Raw genomic sequence first — 20,983 nt, 5'->3', positions numbered from 1 at the left:
TTAAATTAAAACAATGATTGTTTAGTAGTTACTCTCAAGTTTAATTTTTTGTTCATCATTGAGTTGCCTTATTTATATGATCATTTGGTTTTGGCATTTGGTAGCCTTCAAGATCAAATCTGATGGCAATACCAAGCCTCCTAAAATCAACAAATGCATAGAATAATGCTATGAATGTGGCCTAGAATATTTGCCCTCACATAAATTCATTGGGCATGAATTCAATAATGCATTAGTTCAAACAACAACTCAAAAATTCATTTCATCATTAGCCAAGAAAAAAATGCAATCAATGACCATAAACATACTTGTAAATGTACCAAGGCTATCAAGCCATTCTTCCTGCTCACAATCACTTTCAGCAAATACAGCTTCGAGTTATACACATGGTTAGGATCGTTCGGTTCTGGAGTGTAGTTAGGTTCACCCTTAGAATCCAGTTCTCGACCCCAACGTGGATTAGTCTCAACAGATGATTCATAGTCATCATCAGATTCATCAGGATAATTAGGGTAATCATCATGAACCCTTTTAGGGCTATCATCATCAACAATCTTAGCAGTGTTCATCAAACCCACAGAATAATCAAGAACAAACACAGATCCTGAAACCAAAAAAAAAAAAATAACATCAACAAGAAACCCAGAAGTTGAACAAACAAAGGAAAAAAATCAGTAAAAACTCAAAAAGATACCTAGATTTTGAAGAACAAACCCCTAGATTTTGAAGAACAAACGCACAAACTAATGAAGAACAAAGCCAGACCTTGAAACAGCAAAAAAAACGGACCAAATCATCAACAACATTCCAAAAATCCAAGAACAAACCCATAAAATCCAAGAACAAACCTGGAAAAACGAAGAACATACCCACAAAATCGAAGAACAAACACACAATATCGAAGAACAAACTTAGATTTTGAAGAATAAAGGCACAAAATAATCAAGAACAAACCCAAAACAAACCAAAAAATCGAGGAACATAAGAACATGAATATCATAAATTACGTACCCTCAAAATCGAATTATCGAAAAACAAACTCAGATCTGAAAATACTCAGATTTTGAAGAACAAATCCATAAAATCCAAGAACAAACCCGCGAAAACGAAGAAAAAACCCAAAAAATCGAAGAACAAACCCAGATTTTGAAGAACAAAGGCACAAAATAATCAAGAACAAACCTAAAACAAACCAAAAAATCGAGGAACATAAAACATGAATATCATAAATTACATACTCACAAAATCGAATTATCGAAGAACAAACTCAGATCTGGAAATACTCAGATTTTGAAGAACAAACCCATAAAATCGAAGAACAAACACGCAAAAACGAAGAACAAACCCACAAAATCGAAGAACAAACCCACAAAATCGTAGAACAACCGAATAAGAATATCAGGAATTAATGTGTAAACGAAGTGTGATCAAAGAACAAATGAGGTATGAAGAACATCTACGGTTTGAAGGTAGATATAGACTGCCAAATGAGACTACATGAAGATATTAGGGTTAGGTTTACAAAGAGGGAGGGAAAGGTTAATTATGGGTGGGTAGGTAAATGTAATTAATGTGTTATTAAGAATATGTAGGATTATTAGGGGTTAGTTGATAGAGGTTAATGAAGGTATAATTGTAAAAAAGTAATGTGAGTAAGGGTAAAAGAGTAAAACATATATACTAAAAATAGAAATGGGACTAATAGGGTGATTTGACCATATTTGAAAATGAGACTAATGGGAGGAATAGGAGGGAGTATAATAGTTGGACGTGTGACTAGGACTTGTTGTGTTAATAATGGAATTTTGAAGTTGTTAAGCAAAAAAAAAATAAATAATAAATAAATAAGCTAAGAATCAAACTTTTTCCAAAAGTAAGCGTGAAAATTCCAAACCTATGGTTTGAAGTTGTTCGCAGTTACTAACTGCGAACAGGTCAAAAAAGACAAAATAGCTGCTCGCAGTTACAAACTAAGAACAACAGCTGCGAACAGCTATTTTGACCTGTTTTTGTGCAACATGTTGTTCGCAGTTACTAACTGTGAACAAGTCAAAACATGACAAATAGTTGTTCGCAGTTAGTAACTGCGAGCAACTATTTTGTCTTTTTTGACTTGTTCGCAGTTAGTAACTGCGAACAGCTCCAAACCATAGGTTTGTGATTTTGACGCTTACTTTTGGAAAAAGTTTAATTCTTAGCTTATTTATTTAATTTTTTTTTTAGCTTAGGTATTTCAAAAATTTTCAATAATGCACGCCTAATTGGTAAAGTGAATGGGTCTTGATTGATCTTTGACTCAAGTTCCTTATGGGCTTGGATGAGATTGAATTTATTTTGTTAGTCTTTAAAAGAGTAAGGACATTTTCTCTTCGTCTGATCTAAATTTACTAAGGTTTGATCTGATCTGGTCTGATCTGGTCTGATTCAGTCTGATCTGATCTGAATCTTTCTGATCTGATCTGATCTGGTCTGGTCTGATCTGGTCTGGTCTGATCTGAAACTTTCTGATCTGATCTGAATAGTTATAATGATTATTATTATTTATTATTATTATTATTATTATTATTATTATTATTATTATTATTATTATTATCATAATAATAATAATAATAATAATAATAATAATAATAATAATAATAATAATAATAATTATAATAATAATAATAATAATAATAATAATAATAATAATAATTATTATTATTATTATTATAATTATTATTATTATTATTATTTATTATTATTATTATGTCTTATTATTAATATTACATACTACATAGTTATAATGATTAATAATAATAATAATAATAATAATAATAATAATATAATAATAATAATAATAATAATAATAATAATAATAATAATAATAATAATAATAATAATAATAATATAATAATAACAACAACAACAACAACAACAACAACAACAACAACAACAACAACAACAACAACAACAACAACAATAATAATAATAATAATAATAATAATAATGGTATGGTTTGATCTGATCTGATCTGGTCTGGTCTGATCTGATCTGGTCTGGTCTGATCTGGTCTGATCTGGTCTGGTCTGATCTGAAAATTTCTGATCTGATCTGAATAGTTCTGATCTGATCTGATCTGATCTGATTCCAATAAGAATAAGTAATAAGTCAAAAAATAAGTTGAAGAGAACACCTTCTAAGATAGGAGTGCGGGAGTTGATTGATGGTTTTATACTTGGTCTTGAATCATATTCATCTAATCAAACGTGTGGGCGATTTATTATTTATTAAATAAAATAATTTTTATTTGTTTTTTACACGATCTTTAACGATGTGCTCGATGCTTAATATTCCATAAAAACATTTCATAAAAAATTATGTAGAAAGTATACAATAAAATGTTAATTTCTGAAAAAAAAACTTATAAATTGTAGTTCTATAAATAGTGCACAATATTTCTAATATTATAAGTAATTTGAAACGAACATTGATAATATATATGGGTGTGTTTGGCAAACAGCTAATAGCTAGTAGCTGATTAAAAGAGCTGATTTGACTAGATTATTTAATGAGTTTATTTGACCAACTGATTTTGTTAGCTGGTTATTTAAAAGTGTTTGCTAAAATTTAGCTGATTGTTGAAAACTTATTTGTATACAAAGATATATATGGACATGAAAAATTTAATGCTAAGTTTATAGGAGTATTTGTTTGTATATCTATTTTTTTGATAAATTATTGATTAAATATTAATAAGTTATGTATAAACATTTTTAGTAAACTTTTTGTCATGATTTATTTATGATAATTAGTAAGAAGTATTGTATTTTTAAAAGATTAATTTGAATCTTTTGACAAATTTAAATTAGTAATTGAAAATAAATAAAAGAATGCATAAATATTTAAAAATAACTACATATATCCAAACTTAAATTACAAATAATTCTAAATAACAAATAATTAAGGAAACAAAAAAAATAAGGAAGATAACTTAAGAGAGCAGTGATCTTCTAGAAATTGGAAATAATAAGTACTAAAGTCCCCCCTGAGGCGCTGAATGGCATAATGGGAGGGCATTCCTGGGAGTATGAAATAATTAAGCAACCCACTAATTAAAACCGCTGGGTTTCCGGGAGCAAAACAGCTGATTAGCTTTAATAAGCTGTTCAATTAGCTCAATTACCAAACACTTTTATTAGCTTGTTTGACCAATCTAACAAACTAATTTACCCAATAAACTAAAAATCCTCAACCCTATCTTTTACCAAGTACCTAGAGGTATTCATTCCGGTGATCGAGTCGGTTTCGGACAGGTGTCATTCGGTTCAGTTGTATTTCAGATCAGTCATTTTTCGAATGCGTATTACGGCGGGTCACACTCGGGTCACACTTGGGTCAGGTCGGTTAGTCACGGTTTAGTTGAAGATCGATTAAGAGTTAGCATCGGTTCGGTGTCGATTGAAGTTCGTGTCGAGTAGTCAATCGGTCGGACTGTCATCGGTTAATAATTGGTTCGGTTTTACCGGGTACAGATCGAATTCGGGTATTATTTTCAAGTAGAATTCGGCTACGAATTAATAATTATTATAGATCGAGTCAATATCAGATTAAGTTGTTCGCATTTTTTAATTGCTGATAAGATTCCCCTTAGTTAAAGCAAAATAGTTAAAGTGCAAATCAGTTAATGATTATTACTTTGTTACTTTTACTTGTTTGACTGTAAATTAAAATTAAAGTTTTATCATTTTTCATCTAAATTGATTAAAAATAGTTAAATAAACATTGACCATTGATTATTAACTCTAAATATATGAAACCATATGTATAAAATTTAATTTATTAAAATTTCTATTACTTTATTAGATTAACTAATAAGATGATTGAATATTAGTCGATCATACCTCTATGTTAAAAAATTGGTTCAGGTTTATGGCATTTCGATTAAAAATTCGTTCGGGTTAAGTCGGTTTTAGTCGGATCAAGTTCGGTTTTGAGCATGATTCGGGTCGGGTATGACTCGGATCGGTCACTATTAGTTTCGGGTAATCTCACTTAACGGTTATATGTCGATTATAAAAATCGGTCGCAGTTCGGGTTCGATTTTACGATTTTCCGTCGTAAATCGGTTCGGGCACAACTTCGGTTCGAATAATATCGATTCGATAAACCTAAAAAAAGAAACATATTTTCAGATCGATTAACTTTCGATTTTGGTTCGGATATTCGTGTCACAGCTCGCACCCATGCTTGTTGATATTTAATGCGTATTAGTCGAAAAAAACGTGATGCCAACGTACACAAAATTTGATGACCGGCTGTCTAGCTAGGTGGAAAAACAACCTCCCAGGCAAGATTTGTTTTTTGCTTAGCTAAGTTCTCGTCATTCGCATTTCTTACGCTAAACCTAAGTCAATCATCTTCATTTCCCTTTCCCTCTTTTCTATTCATTTGATCGCTACTGCAATATTTCATCGTCACTATGTCGGTGAGTTTTTCAACTACTCTTCCTCTTTCAAATGATCTAAACATTATTTTCTGTTGTGTGTTTTTATTGTTTCAATTGTGATCATTCGGTTGTATCACTTCAATATTGCGGTTGGCTTGATCTTAGATTCATATTATTGTTGTTTTCTACTAGTTTATTTTGTTGATTTATCATATCTTCCGCTAATTTCTGCTGTCTGCATAAGTTTACAATTGGTAATTTCGTAATTAAATTTCTGGTGTCAGGGTTTGTTTTTTTTGTGACTAATGATGATACCCAATATTTTTTAGCTAACTTTCTTCAGCGATTTGTTTTGTATTATTGAATAAAAGAAATGTCAATTTTTTAAATTGACGTATTTTATGTTTTCTTGCTGCTGGATCAGATTTATTAGAATGTCTTGATGGTCAGAAACGTTAAAATGCTAGGCATTTGTTGGAATAAATGTATTTTGGTTGTTGAAATAAATGTAGTTTTTTGCAGATAAAAAGTGTGAAAGTATGCAATGTCTCTCTTGGAGCATCTGAGCAGGACATAAAAGAGTTCTTCTCATTCTCTGGTGAGATTGAACATATTGAATTGCAAAGGTTGGTTATCTTGTCTTTAATTTGCTTTTTTTTCAGAAATAAGATTTTGGACGTTTCCAATTTTAATAATTAATTATATTGTCTCCATTGGTGTCATGTTTTTATTGTGTTTTCCTTCTTGTTCTTCACTTGTTAGAGTCTTTAATGCTTTTATTTCAATTGGTATTAGAGTTTACTAAGTTTCATGGGTATTTTGGTGAGTAAGTAAGGATTTTGGTGAAGGAACAAGATGGGTGATGGAACAAGGTTTCATATTCTATTGTTTGATGGAAAGATGAACTTTTCGGTTTGGAATAGTTCGTTGATGACTTGTTGGTTCAATAAGGCATAGATAAGGCACTTGAAAGAACAAAGCCAACATTTGTGAAGGAAGGAAATGGGTGGCCATGAAGAAGAAGGCAGTGAGCACTATTTAACTTGCCATTACACCCAAAATCAAGTAGAACTACTTGAAGGAGAGAAATCTTGGTGTGCTGTTGGAGAAGCTTCTAGTAGTTTATGCTTCGAATCAACTAACTTTGTTGGAGGTGGGAGTTGTATTAACTCATGAAGGAGGATGATACAAGTATGTAAGACCAGATCAACGCATTCAACCAACTTGTGTGCCAATTGTTGAATGCGGATGAGAAACTTTTGGATGAGGAAAAATCCTTCTTCTTTTAGCCTCTTTTCCTTAAACTATAGAAATATATTTCAAACTTTACTCATTAGGAGAGACTCTTGATCAAGCATTAGCGATGTTGAGACTTGAGAGAGAATGATAGATTAATGGTGAAATGTGAAAGGGAAGATAAGAAGAGTGGTGGCGAGAGTTTGTATGGGGAGGGTTCTAATAGAGGAAGAACTAAAGAGAAGGGTTACCAAGGGAGAGGTAAGTCTTAAGGGAGAAGTGATCATAGTAACAAAGAGTGTTACTGTTATAAGGATAAGGGGCACATTCAAATGATGTGTAAGGAGATGAAGGAAGATCTGAAGAGGATAAGGAACTCGAGGATGGCGGTAGGAAGGTTGTTGAGAATACTAAAAATGTCGCTCTCGGTAGGGGTGTTCAAAAATATCCGAATTATCCAATATCCGATAGCCAAAACCGGATAATTTACCCGGTTGACAAAATTCGGATAATCCCGATCGGGTTCCTGGTTTCTAAGCCGGGTATTCGGGTCGGATAAGGATCTCATTTTTTGGAAAACAAGATACTCAGTATCTAGTTTATTATTACTTTTTTTTGTAAGCCATTTTTGTGTTTTTCCAATTTCTATATTTCTCTTCTTCATATTTACATTCTTTTCAGCCATTCTAGTAGCAAAAGTTCCTGACCCACAAGCAATATCATGTCCAACTAATAATCTTATCACTAACAAATTTCCAAAGTGAAATAGTAAAAGGATAAAGATTTGCAACCTTAGGTATTAACACAAAACTTCTTCTCCCGGGTAATGGCTCACGTCCATTAGCAATCAGCTTCTGGCACTGTCCATTAACATTATAATAATTTGACGTGTAAATTTCAAACTAGTATTATGGATTTGTAGTTGTATTTTAACTCCTAAACTCTCCTTATCCCTTACACCATGGTTTGAATTTTATGACTAATTAAGTTAAGGTATTTCTAGAGAGTTAGTTTTTTAATTTTATGCAAACAAAATTATTCTAAAAGAAAAAGAGAAAAAAATGAATGCTAAAGGAAATAAACAAAATCGGATATCCGATTTTCGACCCGAATTAAGCATGCTATGTGGATTCTGAATACTCGGTTTAATCCGGGTCGGAACTGGGTCGCATTTTTAGGTATCCTGAAAATCGAGTATCCGGATATTCAGATCCGGGTCGACCCGGTATTTGGTTTTGAACATCCCTAGCTTTAGGCTTTATTGATGATAATGGTGATTATGATGGGGCTCTTGGTACATGATATGGAATAAAACTCTCAAGTTACGTTACGTAACGCCCGTTATGTAACCTGTTTGAGCGACGCTAAATCCTGTTATATAACGATGTGTGAAATTTTAAAGTTAAAATGCCTCGTTGATCGCTACGTAACATGTAACGCCCGTTATTTCACTGATATAATGATATTTCACCGTTACAACGTTATTTGTCTCCAAAACTTCATTAATAACCATTAAATTTAGTTATTACGATCACCTAAATATAGTTACTCATAATTTTAGTTGATAAACAAATTAATTAATTAATAACTAATAAGTTAACTAATTATACACTAAAAGAACCTCAAATATTGTAATTATATTATACTTTTATAAGCTTAGTTTTTGTGATGGAGACCTTGTCACTTCTCCAAATGATGAGAAGGTGAAAGTAGAGGGTATTGGAGAAGTTGTTATTGTGACACTTGAAGTCAAGAAGAAGCTAAGTGATGAGAGGTATGTTTCTAAGCTTGAGAGGAATCTCATTTCACTAGGTAGATTGGAAGGTAAGTGATGCTCCTTCAAAGCTAGTGGTGGGACTTTAAAGGTCATTAGTGGGAGCATGTTGCACATGAGAGAAAGAAAGAGTGAAAAAACTTGTACATGCTACAAGTTAGTGGTGGTTGTCTAGGCCACAAAGTTGATGCTTGTAAGTCACCCAAGAAGGTGACATTTTATGAAGATGAGAAATTTGGTGTTGAGGGGGGAGAATATTGTGCCAAGTCACAAATCTCCTAGTGTAGGAGATGACTTTGATCATCTCATTGCCTACTCCATAGCTTGCACACTAGAGAATAATGTTGGGTTTGCAATGGGGCATGAGGGTTTGAAGTTTTGGAACACTCCATGAGGTTATAAGGGAGTGGAAATAGAGTGACTTGAACAAGGCAAGAAGGTACTCAAGGAAGGCATTGGTTCATGCCTTAAACAAGGCAAAGTGAAGGAAGCAAGGTGCCTTGAACGAGGCACAAGCAATCAAGAAGTCAGTGAATGCTATTGATGTGGTGCTCATTCGAGCACATAAGGTACTCGTCCGAGCACCCTGGTGCAGGGTCTAATACGAGTCTAATACGTCTTTTTGTTTTGATCTATGCTTGGAGGGCACGTCTTGTACTTGTCCTAGGGTTTTTCTAATGTGTGGTGGGCTATAGGAGGTCTAAACTAACATTAGAAAGATAAGAGGGAGATTAATACACAAAAGGTGACTAGGGTAGATAGCCATCATAGTTTCTTCATTGTATTGGAGTGAGTTTCTACTAAAGGTAGAATTTTTGTACTTAAGAGATTTTTGGTGTGAGGGGGTTAAATCATTATTATAATGTTGATAGATTAATGATATACACCTTTGTTTGAGGGGGAGGTATCTAAGATACCTCATAAATCTTGTTGTGTGTGTTTATTGCCTTCATTGGTGTTGCTCTGTTTTTGTTGCGTTTTTCCTTGTTCTTCACTTGTTAGTGTCCTGAACACGTTCAATTCATGGTCTTTCTGTGTTTATGTATGCAATCTTATTCTTAGATTATTAATTTTAACTTTCTGTTTTCTATTATAGTGAGAATGAGCGATCTCAAACCGCTTATGTTACATTTAAGGATGCTCAAGGTGCAGAAACTGCTGTCCTTCTTTCAGTAAGTTCACTTCTGGTTCTTTTTGGGGGTCGGTCTTTGCATGATCTTTCATATGTATTATACATGAGACCTAATGTAATCCTTCTAGTTTTTTTTTTTTTTTTTTTTCGCTAAGATCAATGGTGTTTAAATTTAATTCTCTTTGTCCTAAATGACGTTCCTATATAAAATATTTACGTTGATTAAGAAAAATAGAATATTTTAGATTGAAATAATAATAAAGAGTAGTAAGGTAAAAAACAAAGATATTATTTTATTGAATAATAATGTCAATGGAGAAAATGGGGAGACCTGTTAAAATAAAATTAGTGTAAAAAGGACCTTTATAAATTTAGTTAGAAAAATGTGAAAACTAGAATATAGTTAGTGGAAAATATGTAGAGACTATGAGCATTAAAATTTTTTATGGAGGATAACAAATGAAATTAACTAAAATGGTAAATGGAAACATCAAATAGGAACTGATAGAGTATTTTTAGTTATTCTCTCCATTCCTGTTTGATGTTCTCATTTTTCATTTTAGGCAGGTCCATTTGTTGTTCCCTTAAAGAATCTTTCTATTGATATCACATTTTTTGGACATAAATAGTCTTAATCACCCTAATTTTAATATTTTTTAATGCTAATTCTTTCATTGATAGTTCCCGTAAAGAATCTTTCTATTTTATCACATTTTTGGACATAAATAGCCTTAGTCACCCTAATTTTAATATTTTTTTTAATGCTAATGGTCCATATATATTTTCCAATAAATATATTTTAACAATTTTATAATGCTTATGGTCCTTACACGTTTTCCATTAACTTTATTTTAACATTATTAATGTTTGTGGTCCTCATTTTTTTCCATTAACTTTATTTTATATATTTTTTAATGCTTATGATTCTCACTTTTTTCTATTAATTTTATTATTTAATAAAATAATATTTTCATCATTTAAAAGATTTAATATTTTTTAATTCTCGTGAGTATTACTTATGGGAACATCAAATAGGAACGAAAAGAGTATTAGTTATTACAATGGCTTGCACTTTGCGGTTTATTAACTCTTGCATCTGTTACAAATTAATGATTGGTAATGGTTACATGGCGTATGTGCTTTGTGTGAGTGTGTCTGTTTGTTTTAGAGAGCCTGGCTAGTGGGGTTTTATTAGCACAGTGTAAACTTCATGTCTCATAAGTCACTTTATTGTCGCCAATATTAGGCCTGACAAAAGCTGACGCGACCTGCTAACCCAATCTAAACTTAATCGGAAATAAATGGGTTTGGGTCGAGACTTTTGACCCAATTAATTAAATGGGTCAACTCGACTTGATCTGTATATTAAATGGGTTAGGTTCAGGTCAAAATTTTAAACCTGAAACAAACTTGTATAACCTATTTAATTAAATGTGTTATTCTGAGTTAAATCAATAAGTATAACCTAAACTTAATTCATTTAATATTTTCTTATTTTCATAGTAAATACAAAATACCAACAAAAAAAGTAAAAACATAAAGTTTAAAATTAAGACCTAAAAAATAAGATGTAATCAATGCTAGAAATCTTAAAATGAAAACAAAAAACTATAGTTGGGTTAGGGTTGTGATTTTCGACCCAACTAAATGAATTGGTTTGGGTCAAGGGTTTACTGACCGGTTAATATATGATCCAAATCCGAACCTGATTGGCTGACCCAACCTGATCAGGCCTAGCCAATATATACATCTTATTTTCAGTTGCTCCCTCTCTTTGTAGCCAACATATTCATTGCATTCCTTGCTTGCTTATTGAAAGGTCAATATTTTTTTGCACAAATAAGTTAAGTGTAGATCTTTAAGCATGTTTAATGTATAATTTTCTTTGTTTTGATGATCCACCAGATGAATTCTAGGTTATATCTGTTGTGATTTATAGTATTTGTACTTATGACAGTCTCAGTATTTGAGTCACATTTGGGTATTAACTAGTAAGTGCTTAATATTGGTGCGGTAAAGTTTGTCCTTGGGTGCATAATCCTAGTATAACTCCTTTAAATAATTAAAGACATAACAACACAACTAAGTAGACATGGAGTTTTAATACTTTGCATTAGGCGACAAATCATCATTTAGTCTCTTAGTCCTTGCTCCAAATTCTTAGTTTGTAGCCAAAAATAGTAGCAAGATAGCAAGAATTGTAGAATGAAATGATTAAAATGAAAATCTAAATAGCTATGTATTAGTGTAATCTAAAGTATTACATGGATTACAAACTTTTGAGAGGCTTGCGCTCTCCTAGGACATGAGTATAAACCCACTAAATGTCAATGCAAATGTTCTTGATCTGTTTCTCTATTCCTCTTGTTTATACTAGTTTATCCTTAACTAGCTAATACTAAATATACCAATATACCCTTCTCGCTAATATATCATACTACCGACTGCCTTTGAAGTTCCACCTTGTCTTTAGGGTGGATAGAAATAAAACTTGGGGTGCAATAGTAACCAAGTAGGATAACTTGTAAAAAGTTTGAATCAAAAGGAAATAGGCTCAAAAATTTTTTGGCGATGTACTAGTGGTAGCCATATTGCATTGGATGAGTTGTTGGCATGTGGAATTTTGTATTTCTTTAGAACAACTCACTAAGAAAAAGACATTAAAAATTAATAGAAAAAAAGAGAATTGTTTCCCATTGTATTTCTATCGTACATCTCACAAGGAAGATTAACCAAGCTTCTAATACTATAGTGGTAGCATGTGATATCTAGCTTTTGACATAACAACCCAAAAAATTTAGATTTGAAGCTTTGTCATCATTTCTAAGACACTAGATCTCTAGTTCTGTCTAACCGTGTCAGAAGGGACCCACTAACACCACCCGCCTGAAGGTTGCCTCAAGCAAGCCTAAAACTATTCTCAAACAACAAATATCTAAAGAATCCTTTACCTCCACCATGATTAACAGCAATATTTCCATATAATTAAAAAATACATAATAAATAATCAATAATTTAAAATCAAACATATAATGCCCATAACTAAACATTTAATGTTAATTAATTGAATAATAATATTATACTAATTAATTAAGAAATAAATAAGAATAATAATTAATAATTAAACATATGATTTATTACAACATGCGATTAACAATAATAAATAATAATTAAACAACTAATTAATTATCAAATAATTAGCAAGTATTAATAAATAAAAATTGGGGAAAGGTACAAGTTGCACAAATTATGCAACTGGGCCTAGGTCATGTCGCACAAAACGTATGACTTACCCCCCTTCCTTTTCTATAAAATGAAAAAATGATAGATTAGGTTAGAGAATTCCTCTAGATTTAGTTTGTGTAGTCAGATTCTAGTATCTCCTAAGCTTTCAATTGCAAGAAATTGATATTTGAGTGCAAATTTAGTAACTAGAGAGAGAAAAGGGAGTTGAGAGAATTTAAGGAGGGAGGGGTAAAGTTGGAATATTTATGTAAAAAAGATGGGGAGACATTGAAAGCGTGAAAAGAAAATAAAAGCGGGAAAAAATATTGGTAAATTAACATTTTCTTCCATCATCATTTCCAACCCATTTTCATTATTTTGGTTAGATGAGTGGGTTCTATTTTTCAAAATAGGATATGAATGACAACTTACCAAGCAACCCGTTACTCCTACGCTCTACTATAATTTTGGGCTGAGTAATCAGTTACCATCATTTTAAAACCTTGTTCATTTTCCTTTAACTCGAATGTTTAGCCTTACAACAAAAGCACATGCCCATCCTGTACAGTCAAGACTACAACTTCTCAAATCTTCTCCCTTCCCTCTCGTCCTGATTTCGGCTCTCCTTTTGACTCATTTCCCATATCCCCAACATACAAGATGAGTTTGAGTGGTCCACCATTGTGGGGCAACCTTCACTCGTCCTCTAAGGTACGAAATTTTTTCATACACCTCCTCATCTCTTTATATCTTTTTCCACTTTTCTTGCTTTTCTCTTTTTTCTTCTTTTGAAACCTTAATTTTTTTCCCTTCATGATTTTTCCATTCAATTCTCTAGCCACTTCTGTTGAATATTTTAAGACTTTTCCTTATTCTCGTCTCCATACCCTAAATTTATACCTACAACGTTTTCTTTGACATAATTATAGCCCTCTTTTCCGTGCAACAACATTTGAGATTTTACTTTTTTTTTTTTTTTTTTTCCTCTTTGTTTTCTTTCTTCTACTTGAATTAAGTGTTCTAAGATTTTGAATCTTATAGCTTAACGTTCACCTTCCTAAACTCTTCAAGGTCCTCCTTCACTTGTTTGTGCAAGTTATACTAGTTCAGTGATTCAAAACCAAATTTTCTATCAGATTCAAAGATTTTAGTTGCTCTTGGAACTTAGGACTGATCTTCTCTGATATCAGTTGTAATAGACTTGATTAGTCATTGGTCTTAATCATTAGTTTGTAGCCAAAATCATTGCAAGATAGTAAGAACTGCACGAATGGAATGATTATAATGAGAATTTAAATGTCTATGTATTAGTGTAATCTAAAATATTACAATTGAAAGATAGGATTACAAGCTTTAAAGAGGGTTAGACTCTCCTAGGACATGAGTATAAAACTAACTAAATTCGATAAAAAAATTCATGATCAGTTTCTCTACTCACCTTATTTATACTTGAGTCTCTTTAACTAATTAATACTAAAATACCCAATATATCCTTCTAATTAATACATCAGACTCATATCTATGTCTTAATTTTTCTACAAGTGTCAGACATTGGCACAGAATCGGTAGTGTAGCACCTGATCTTTGCATCCTGCATAGCCAACGAGTAGTTGTTGGGGTGCACTGCCTCCCGTCAACAAAGTGTCAACTAAGGCTCGTTTTCATTTGTTGTCAGCAGCTACCCTTGTGTACAAGCATGCTCTCACTCTTGTCGTCCAAAGTGTCTCATGCATCATCAAAGAACTATAAACCTTATGACCAACATTGTTATCTTATTCAAATGTGCCATCGCCATCTATTATATGGTACTTCTTCCATCCATTCTTCTGTCCCTTCCCTTAATACTAACATGATCTTTTTGGATGGCAGTTGAGATTGTATATCTAAAATTTGTTCTAATAATGATTATGACTGTTATACTTGAAACAAACGATGTTTAACATGGGCTTCAATGGCTACTAGATTTGGATTGATCACTATTAGCTAAAGAACTCGGCCTCCTATCCTATTAACCTGTACCTCTAACTTCTTTGTCATGTTCAAAACTTCATTATAATTTATGTGCTGATGGAGAACAATATTGTCTTTAACTACACCATTGCGATCATTCTCTAGCCTGCTTTATATCAACATCACCTTGAATTGCATATTGTACTTCTAGTATTTTGAGAGTTTGCAAGTGATCATTTTCTTCCATAAAACTGTATTCTTGTTTAACATACAGTTGTAGTCTTCAAAAGTTTTGTAGTATTAATCTTGGGCATACCATGTAGCACATGTCGGTTGCTTTCCTTTCAACCATATGGCAGTTCACCTCTAGTTTGATTAGTTTTTAATTTTGCAAGCTTAAAACAACATTTCTATTTTCACGTTATAAGATTCAAACTAATTCTCCAACAATTCTCTAAGCATTGATGCCACTGGATGAACACTTCTAGATCATAGCTATTCACATCAAAATCAAGAAATTTCATCTAAAAGTTCTTATATTTGAAGAAATCTCTTGGTTGATTCAGTTAATGGGTCACAACTTCTACATTTTTTTGTTGATTATTATAACCTTGAAAACCTAACTAAGAGTGTTACTCATTTGTTTCTAATTTCTCTTGCCCGCCCTTTAGGTTTTTCATGTAGTTATTTATTGCTCAAACTACAATAAGGAACCGAATCACAACTCTTGGTTGTTTATGTAGCTATTTAGTGCTCAAACAACAATATGGAACCAAATTACAACTATTGGTCTCTAAGCATCACTATTGAGAAAACAGTTGCAACTTGTTGGTTCCCTCCCCAACACACAATCATAACAAAAAGACTCATTTGGCTTTATTACTCCTCTATATTGATTTTTAGTAGTGCACTGATTTTGAAGGTTCAATCAGTGATTCTTCAAGGTTGCGATGACACCAATTAATTCTCCTGCAACAGGTTCCTTCCTTGTGAATTGTATGGTTGATTTCTGAATGTTCAGTCTGTTTTTCAAACAGTGGCTTTGGATTTAAGGATCTTTGGCTTCACTCACCAATGTCACCCTCTCCCCTGATCTCCTCTCTCTAGGTTCACTCCCTAGATTGATTTGATCCAATTCTTGGACGTGGCTTCACTCACGGACACACAAGAATTGATTCACTCACAAGTTGGAAACAACTTCTGAGATGAATGAGAAACTTTGATTAAAACTCAAAAACTGATTTTCATACAATGTTGAAGGCCTATATATAGATTTGCCTTTAAACTAGCCGTTGGGATAAGAGGCAAAAATAAGCCAGCTGTCCCAACTACTTACTAATTCTAATTACACCCTTTTTTTTTAAAAAAAAAAAAGCAAAAGGAAACAGCGTAAGTGTTGGCATGTGTGTCTGATCCCTCTTGTTGTGTTTCCTGTTGTGCCTCCTGCTCTTGTCGTGGTTATACTGTGAGGAGTGTGATCATCCTTCTTTCTTTAAGTCCATGGATTTCTTTTCCCTCGAGCACTTCACATTGGATCACTTGATTTGGTTCTTGTTGTTTGCATTCTGTTCATTCATTATGAGTCATAGGCTGTGCAGGCTGTGCCTCCTCATCAACTTTTGCAATGTGTTTGTATGGCTCTGGCTTTGCCTGTAAGGCCTTCATTTATGACCTTGCACCTAGATTTGGTGCAAGTAGCTTGCAATAATTTCGAACGAAAAAATTATCCAACACTTTAACTAGAAAACTAGGTTCTGTAAGCTTTCATTTGACATGAGGAACACAAGTTTTGGTCAACTAAAAAGTATATGAAGCAAAACATACTCAAATATCAATTTTGTGAAAAAAGCATAAATTGCCAAAATTTGAACACCACAAAGTCAAATTTAACTTGCTAACATTTTAAAAAGATACTTGAATATTAGATCGCAATATTTTGAATTGGAAAACGCAAACATTGAAAGCACATTGGATTTTTTCTTAACTTTTCACGATTTTACCACAAATTTTGACCTTGTTTAGATGCCAAATATGATTCGTCCTATGCTTACTCAACTCCATGTACATATTTTAGTGTTAATTGAGACCCAAAGAATGGTGTTTAAGAATAGTTGGTCGGGCTTTATATGAACACAAAGTAAGTGTTTGGGTGGGCTACTCTCCCACAACCTTTTTTATCAAACAAACCACTTGCTCTCTTGGACAGAAACTACACTGTGCTTTATAAGCACCTTGTTTAATGAATAGAATCAATGAGCCAATACAACAAACGTAACATCTTTTTATTCTTTTTGTAACACTAAAAATTTGGAAGGGATTACTTTTCCTTGATTGACTACTTCTAAAATAATTGAACACTTAACTAAAATTCGCAATAATGTTGACGTAAGTCTTCACCTTAAACTACTATCCACGCAATGCGTCGAGTTGTCATCCTTTGGCACGAGTCTTTTCTCCCTTCTTTCTTGTTTTATGTTTCCAAACGCTAATGGAGTGATTGGTTCGACCAGTTTTCCTTCTTGCCTCCTCATTCTTCCATCCTATATAGGTGATGAAGCGATGGCCAGTGAACCACTAGGTTGGGTCAACTACTAAACAATGATGCATACATAAACTCATTTTATCAGAGAGGGTATGATATTTGTAAACCTCCCTTAATTAGGGACATGTTCTTGTTGCTAAACATAATTCATAATGATTGGCAGTAAAGGTGTGTGACTATAACAAGTAACATCTACATTGACATGTCCTGTAACCCATAATTTTGTATGGGTACATTTGTACATTTACTAGTTCATTTTAAGGTCTTCTAGTGCAAAATCTCATATGGGGTTGCGATTGCAATAAATGTTTCAAAACAATTTCACAGATAATACAAATGGTTTTGTAGCTATCTTCACAATAACCCCAAAGACCTTACTATGCTTTTACCTTATTTGGACACAACCCACCAAGTAGAAAATTCCAATAGAGGCAAATTATTTTTATAATGCTAAAAATTATCATGTAAATTATTTTTATAATGCTAAAAATTATCATGTATAACAAGTAACAATTATACTGGCTTAGGGGGACATATTTTTCACTTTACTAGGTCATTTCGTGGTTTTCTTTGCATTGATGGACTCCCTGAACTTATTTTGGAACAATCTTCATTTGTTTATGTTGATACATGGTGCACTTTCCCCTTTTATAATGTCAAATTGGTGTTAATGTTTAGCTATTATGCAATGTGTTTGGATGATAGGGAAGTAAAGAAAGGAACTATATGAAAGTGAAAAATTCAAAACATTGTCCTGTATTCCGTTTCGAGCCTTTCGTTCGATACTGCAATTCAAAACACTTATATAGCATTGTCTTGTATTGCTTAATGAGCCTTTTCTTCTTTTTTTTTCTTTTATTGTTGTGGTCATATTATGTCATGTTTTGGTGTGTAAGGCTTTTAATTTATGATTGATATTGTGATTGTATTTTTTACTTATGATCAATGTAGTTAGACAAATATCATGAGGATCAAATTTCGTTATCTAAGTTTTCAAAACACTTGACTAACTTTCTCAGTTTCACGTTTCTCGTTCTGAATATTTCGTGTAACATTGGGTTACATTTTCCTTCCATGGAGAACTACCTACATAATAAAATAATTTTGTCAACCTACCTCTATAAAAATCTATAATGTGTCAAAATTTTCTTCTCATGCAATTTTTTTCTCTTTGCCTCTAAATCCTTTGTTCTCTTTAGTATGTTTCTATCTAGCAAGCTTAAAAAAGATTAGAAATAAAATTTATGAAATAACCTCAAGTCAACAATTTTAGAAAAAAGACTAATATCTTCTTCATTCGACTCCTCTGGCATGGTCATAGTTTGCAATGCATCATATATTCATGATCATATGCCCTAGAGAGATCGAATAATCAGGAATGTATGGCCAAAATATTAACCAGGAAGGAAGATGTATCTTTCCTAACAAAATTTTGCATATTTTTCCCAATACGACTCCTATGGTTGTTTAATGGCTTCACCCTCTACAGGAAGCCTTTAAATTTGGAGGTTCTGTTGAGATAAGACGGCCATTATGCACAAGCACAAACTATTCAAATATAGGATTTGCACAAATGCTTTCTTGGTCAATATATAAAGCACAAAAGAAAACAGAGGAAGAGGGAAAACAAAGATAAAGAGAGCTAGAAATTTTAGGGAAATGTGGGATGTGCCTTTCTTGATGAAATTTTTTGGACAAATTAAGGGTTCTGGTAGTAGTCCATTGGTGGAATTACTTTATTAGATAGTTATATAAGAAAATTTATCCATCAGATAGTTATTCCCATAGTCATATTATGTAGTTGAATATTTTCTCTATAATAAAGTTCACATTTTCCCGATTGGGAATGTTTGGAAGGAAATCAAGCACACTTCTTACTTAGCCTTTCCTTCTGTTCCCAGCTGTCTTTTGACTGTCAATAGACCCGATGATGATGCCTTTTTAATTTGTTATGTGCTTAGCCTCACCCTAAATTATTTTTATAGTTTTCTTCTTGGTGTTACTATATTTTCTTTCTTAGAGTTATGTTAGTTAACAGAATCCTTCTAAATAACTTTATTTTACCCTTCACTTCTTCAGGGTGCGACAATAGTCGATCAATCAGTGACAATAGCTCTTGCACCAGATTACCAACCACCAGCTACTGTATCAGCATCACCTGTGGTATGATTTATTATTTGTGTAGAAAGCATGCAGAGAGATGTATAGCTTTTGCTAAGCATGAGGAAGTGACAGTTATTTTTTATTCATATAGGCAACTGAGGATGACGGCGTTACTGCAGCTGGACCTGTGCAAAAGGCCGAGGATGTTGTTACTACTATGCTAGCCAAGGGCTTTGTCTTGGGAAAAGATGCAGTAAACAAAGCTAAGGCGTTTGATGACAAGCATCGATTCACTTCGACTGCCTCTGCTACCGTTGCATCTCTGGACCAAAAGATTGGCTTGAGCCAGAAGATTAGCATGGGCACAACCTTGGTGAATGACAAGATGAAGGAAGTTGACCAGAAATTTCAAGTCTCAGAGAAAACAAAATCTGCATTAACTGCTGCTGAGCAAACTGTTAGTAATGCTGGTTCTGCCATAATGAAGAATCGATACATCTTAACTGGAGCTTCTTGGGTTACCGGTGCTTTTAACAGAGTTGCCAGGGCTGCTGAGGATGTGGGTCAGAAAACAAAGGAGAAGGTGGCCGAGGAAGAGAGAGGAAAAAACTTGGCTGCTGGATATTCTGAAGTTTCCGACTCTGGTTCACCAAGAGCCAGTTTTCACCAGTGAGCAGTGTTGTCAATCATATAGTAATTTTTATTTTCCTGAATCAAAGTTGTCATAACCGCTTGTTTGCTGTGGTTTTTTTTTTTAGCAGGTTTAGATGTATAAAACTATAGATTTGCCTTCGGTTTCCTTTTCTATGCGAGATTTACAGTGATCTCAAGTGTTATTTTGTAACTCTCTCGGTTATATCACTGTCAAAGTACAAAAATCTGCATATCTCTATTTATAAGATCCTAGCTTCCACTGAATTTGTTCCTTCATTTTCTTTCGACGCCATCTTCATATTCAACAGAATACAGATATTATATAACTACGTTTCCTGTGTGAATGATCTCTACTTTCCTACTAGGTAAGGGTAATTTTACGAGATCCAACTAATTATTTTGACATAGCTGATGTGTCATTTATTTTTATCTAATTTCTGTGGTTTAGAATTTTTATTGTCGACTTATTGATGAGAATTATTCCTAAATGTTAGTACAAAAACTCTTGTGAGAGACTATCTCTCTAAGAGATAGCCCTCTCAGAAGCGGCTTAATAAATTTTAAAAAAAATTCACTCGAAGCACGCATTTATATTATGTGATGTAGGTATTTATGGTATGTGAAGTAACTATTTTGTGGTTTGTGAAATATATAAATGATTATGGTATGTAAATTTTGAGATTAGCACTTTTCGTATTTTTTAGTTTTTTTTTTTATAAAAATTTTGGCTCGCTTAAAGAGATGGCCTTTTAAAAAGACAGTTTTACTGTAAAAATTGTGATGCTTGTATTAGACAGAGTTTCTGATTTTTATTTGCGAGTAAAGTAGAAAAACTAAAATGAATAAGATAAATTATCAACAAAATGCACGAAATAAGATAAGTTTCAACTTATTTCCAAAAATAAGCGTGCAATTCCCAAACCTATGGTTTGGGCTGTTCGT

The 20,983-nt window shown here is 32.8% G+C and overlaps 1 protein-coding gene across 1 annotated transcript; it reads left to right on the top strand.

Moving 5' to 3' along the window:
- Window positions 1–5,271: 5,271 nt before the first annotated feature.
- Window positions 5,272–20,305, top strand: LOC130818572 (binding partner of ACD11 1). Its single transcript, XM_057684737.1, has 5 exons — window positions 5,272–5,464; window positions 5,948–6,051; window positions 9,532–9,607; window positions 19,364–19,447; window positions 19,539–20,305. Exons 1-5 carry the CDS (start codon window positions 5,459–5,461, stop codon window positions 20,058–20,060), a joined length of 792 nt encoding a protein of 263 aa, XP_057540720.1. The 5' UTR covers window positions 5,272–5,458; the 3' UTR covers window positions 20,061–20,305.
- The last annotated feature ends 678 nt before the right edge of the window (window positions 20,306–20,983 follow it).

This window comes from Amaranthus tricolor, chromosome 1 (genome assembly GCF_026212465.1).
Source record: "Amaranthus tricolor cultivar Red isolate AtriRed21 chromosome 1, ASM2621246v1, whole genome shotgun sequence".
NCBI classification, from domain to species: domain Eukaryota; kingdom Viridiplantae; phylum Streptophyta; class Magnoliopsida; order Caryophyllales; family Amaranthaceae; genus Amaranthus; species Amaranthus tricolor.
The sequence above is the reverse complement of the archived record's forward strand: the minus strand, read 5'-3'. Positions and strand labels throughout refer to the sequence as shown.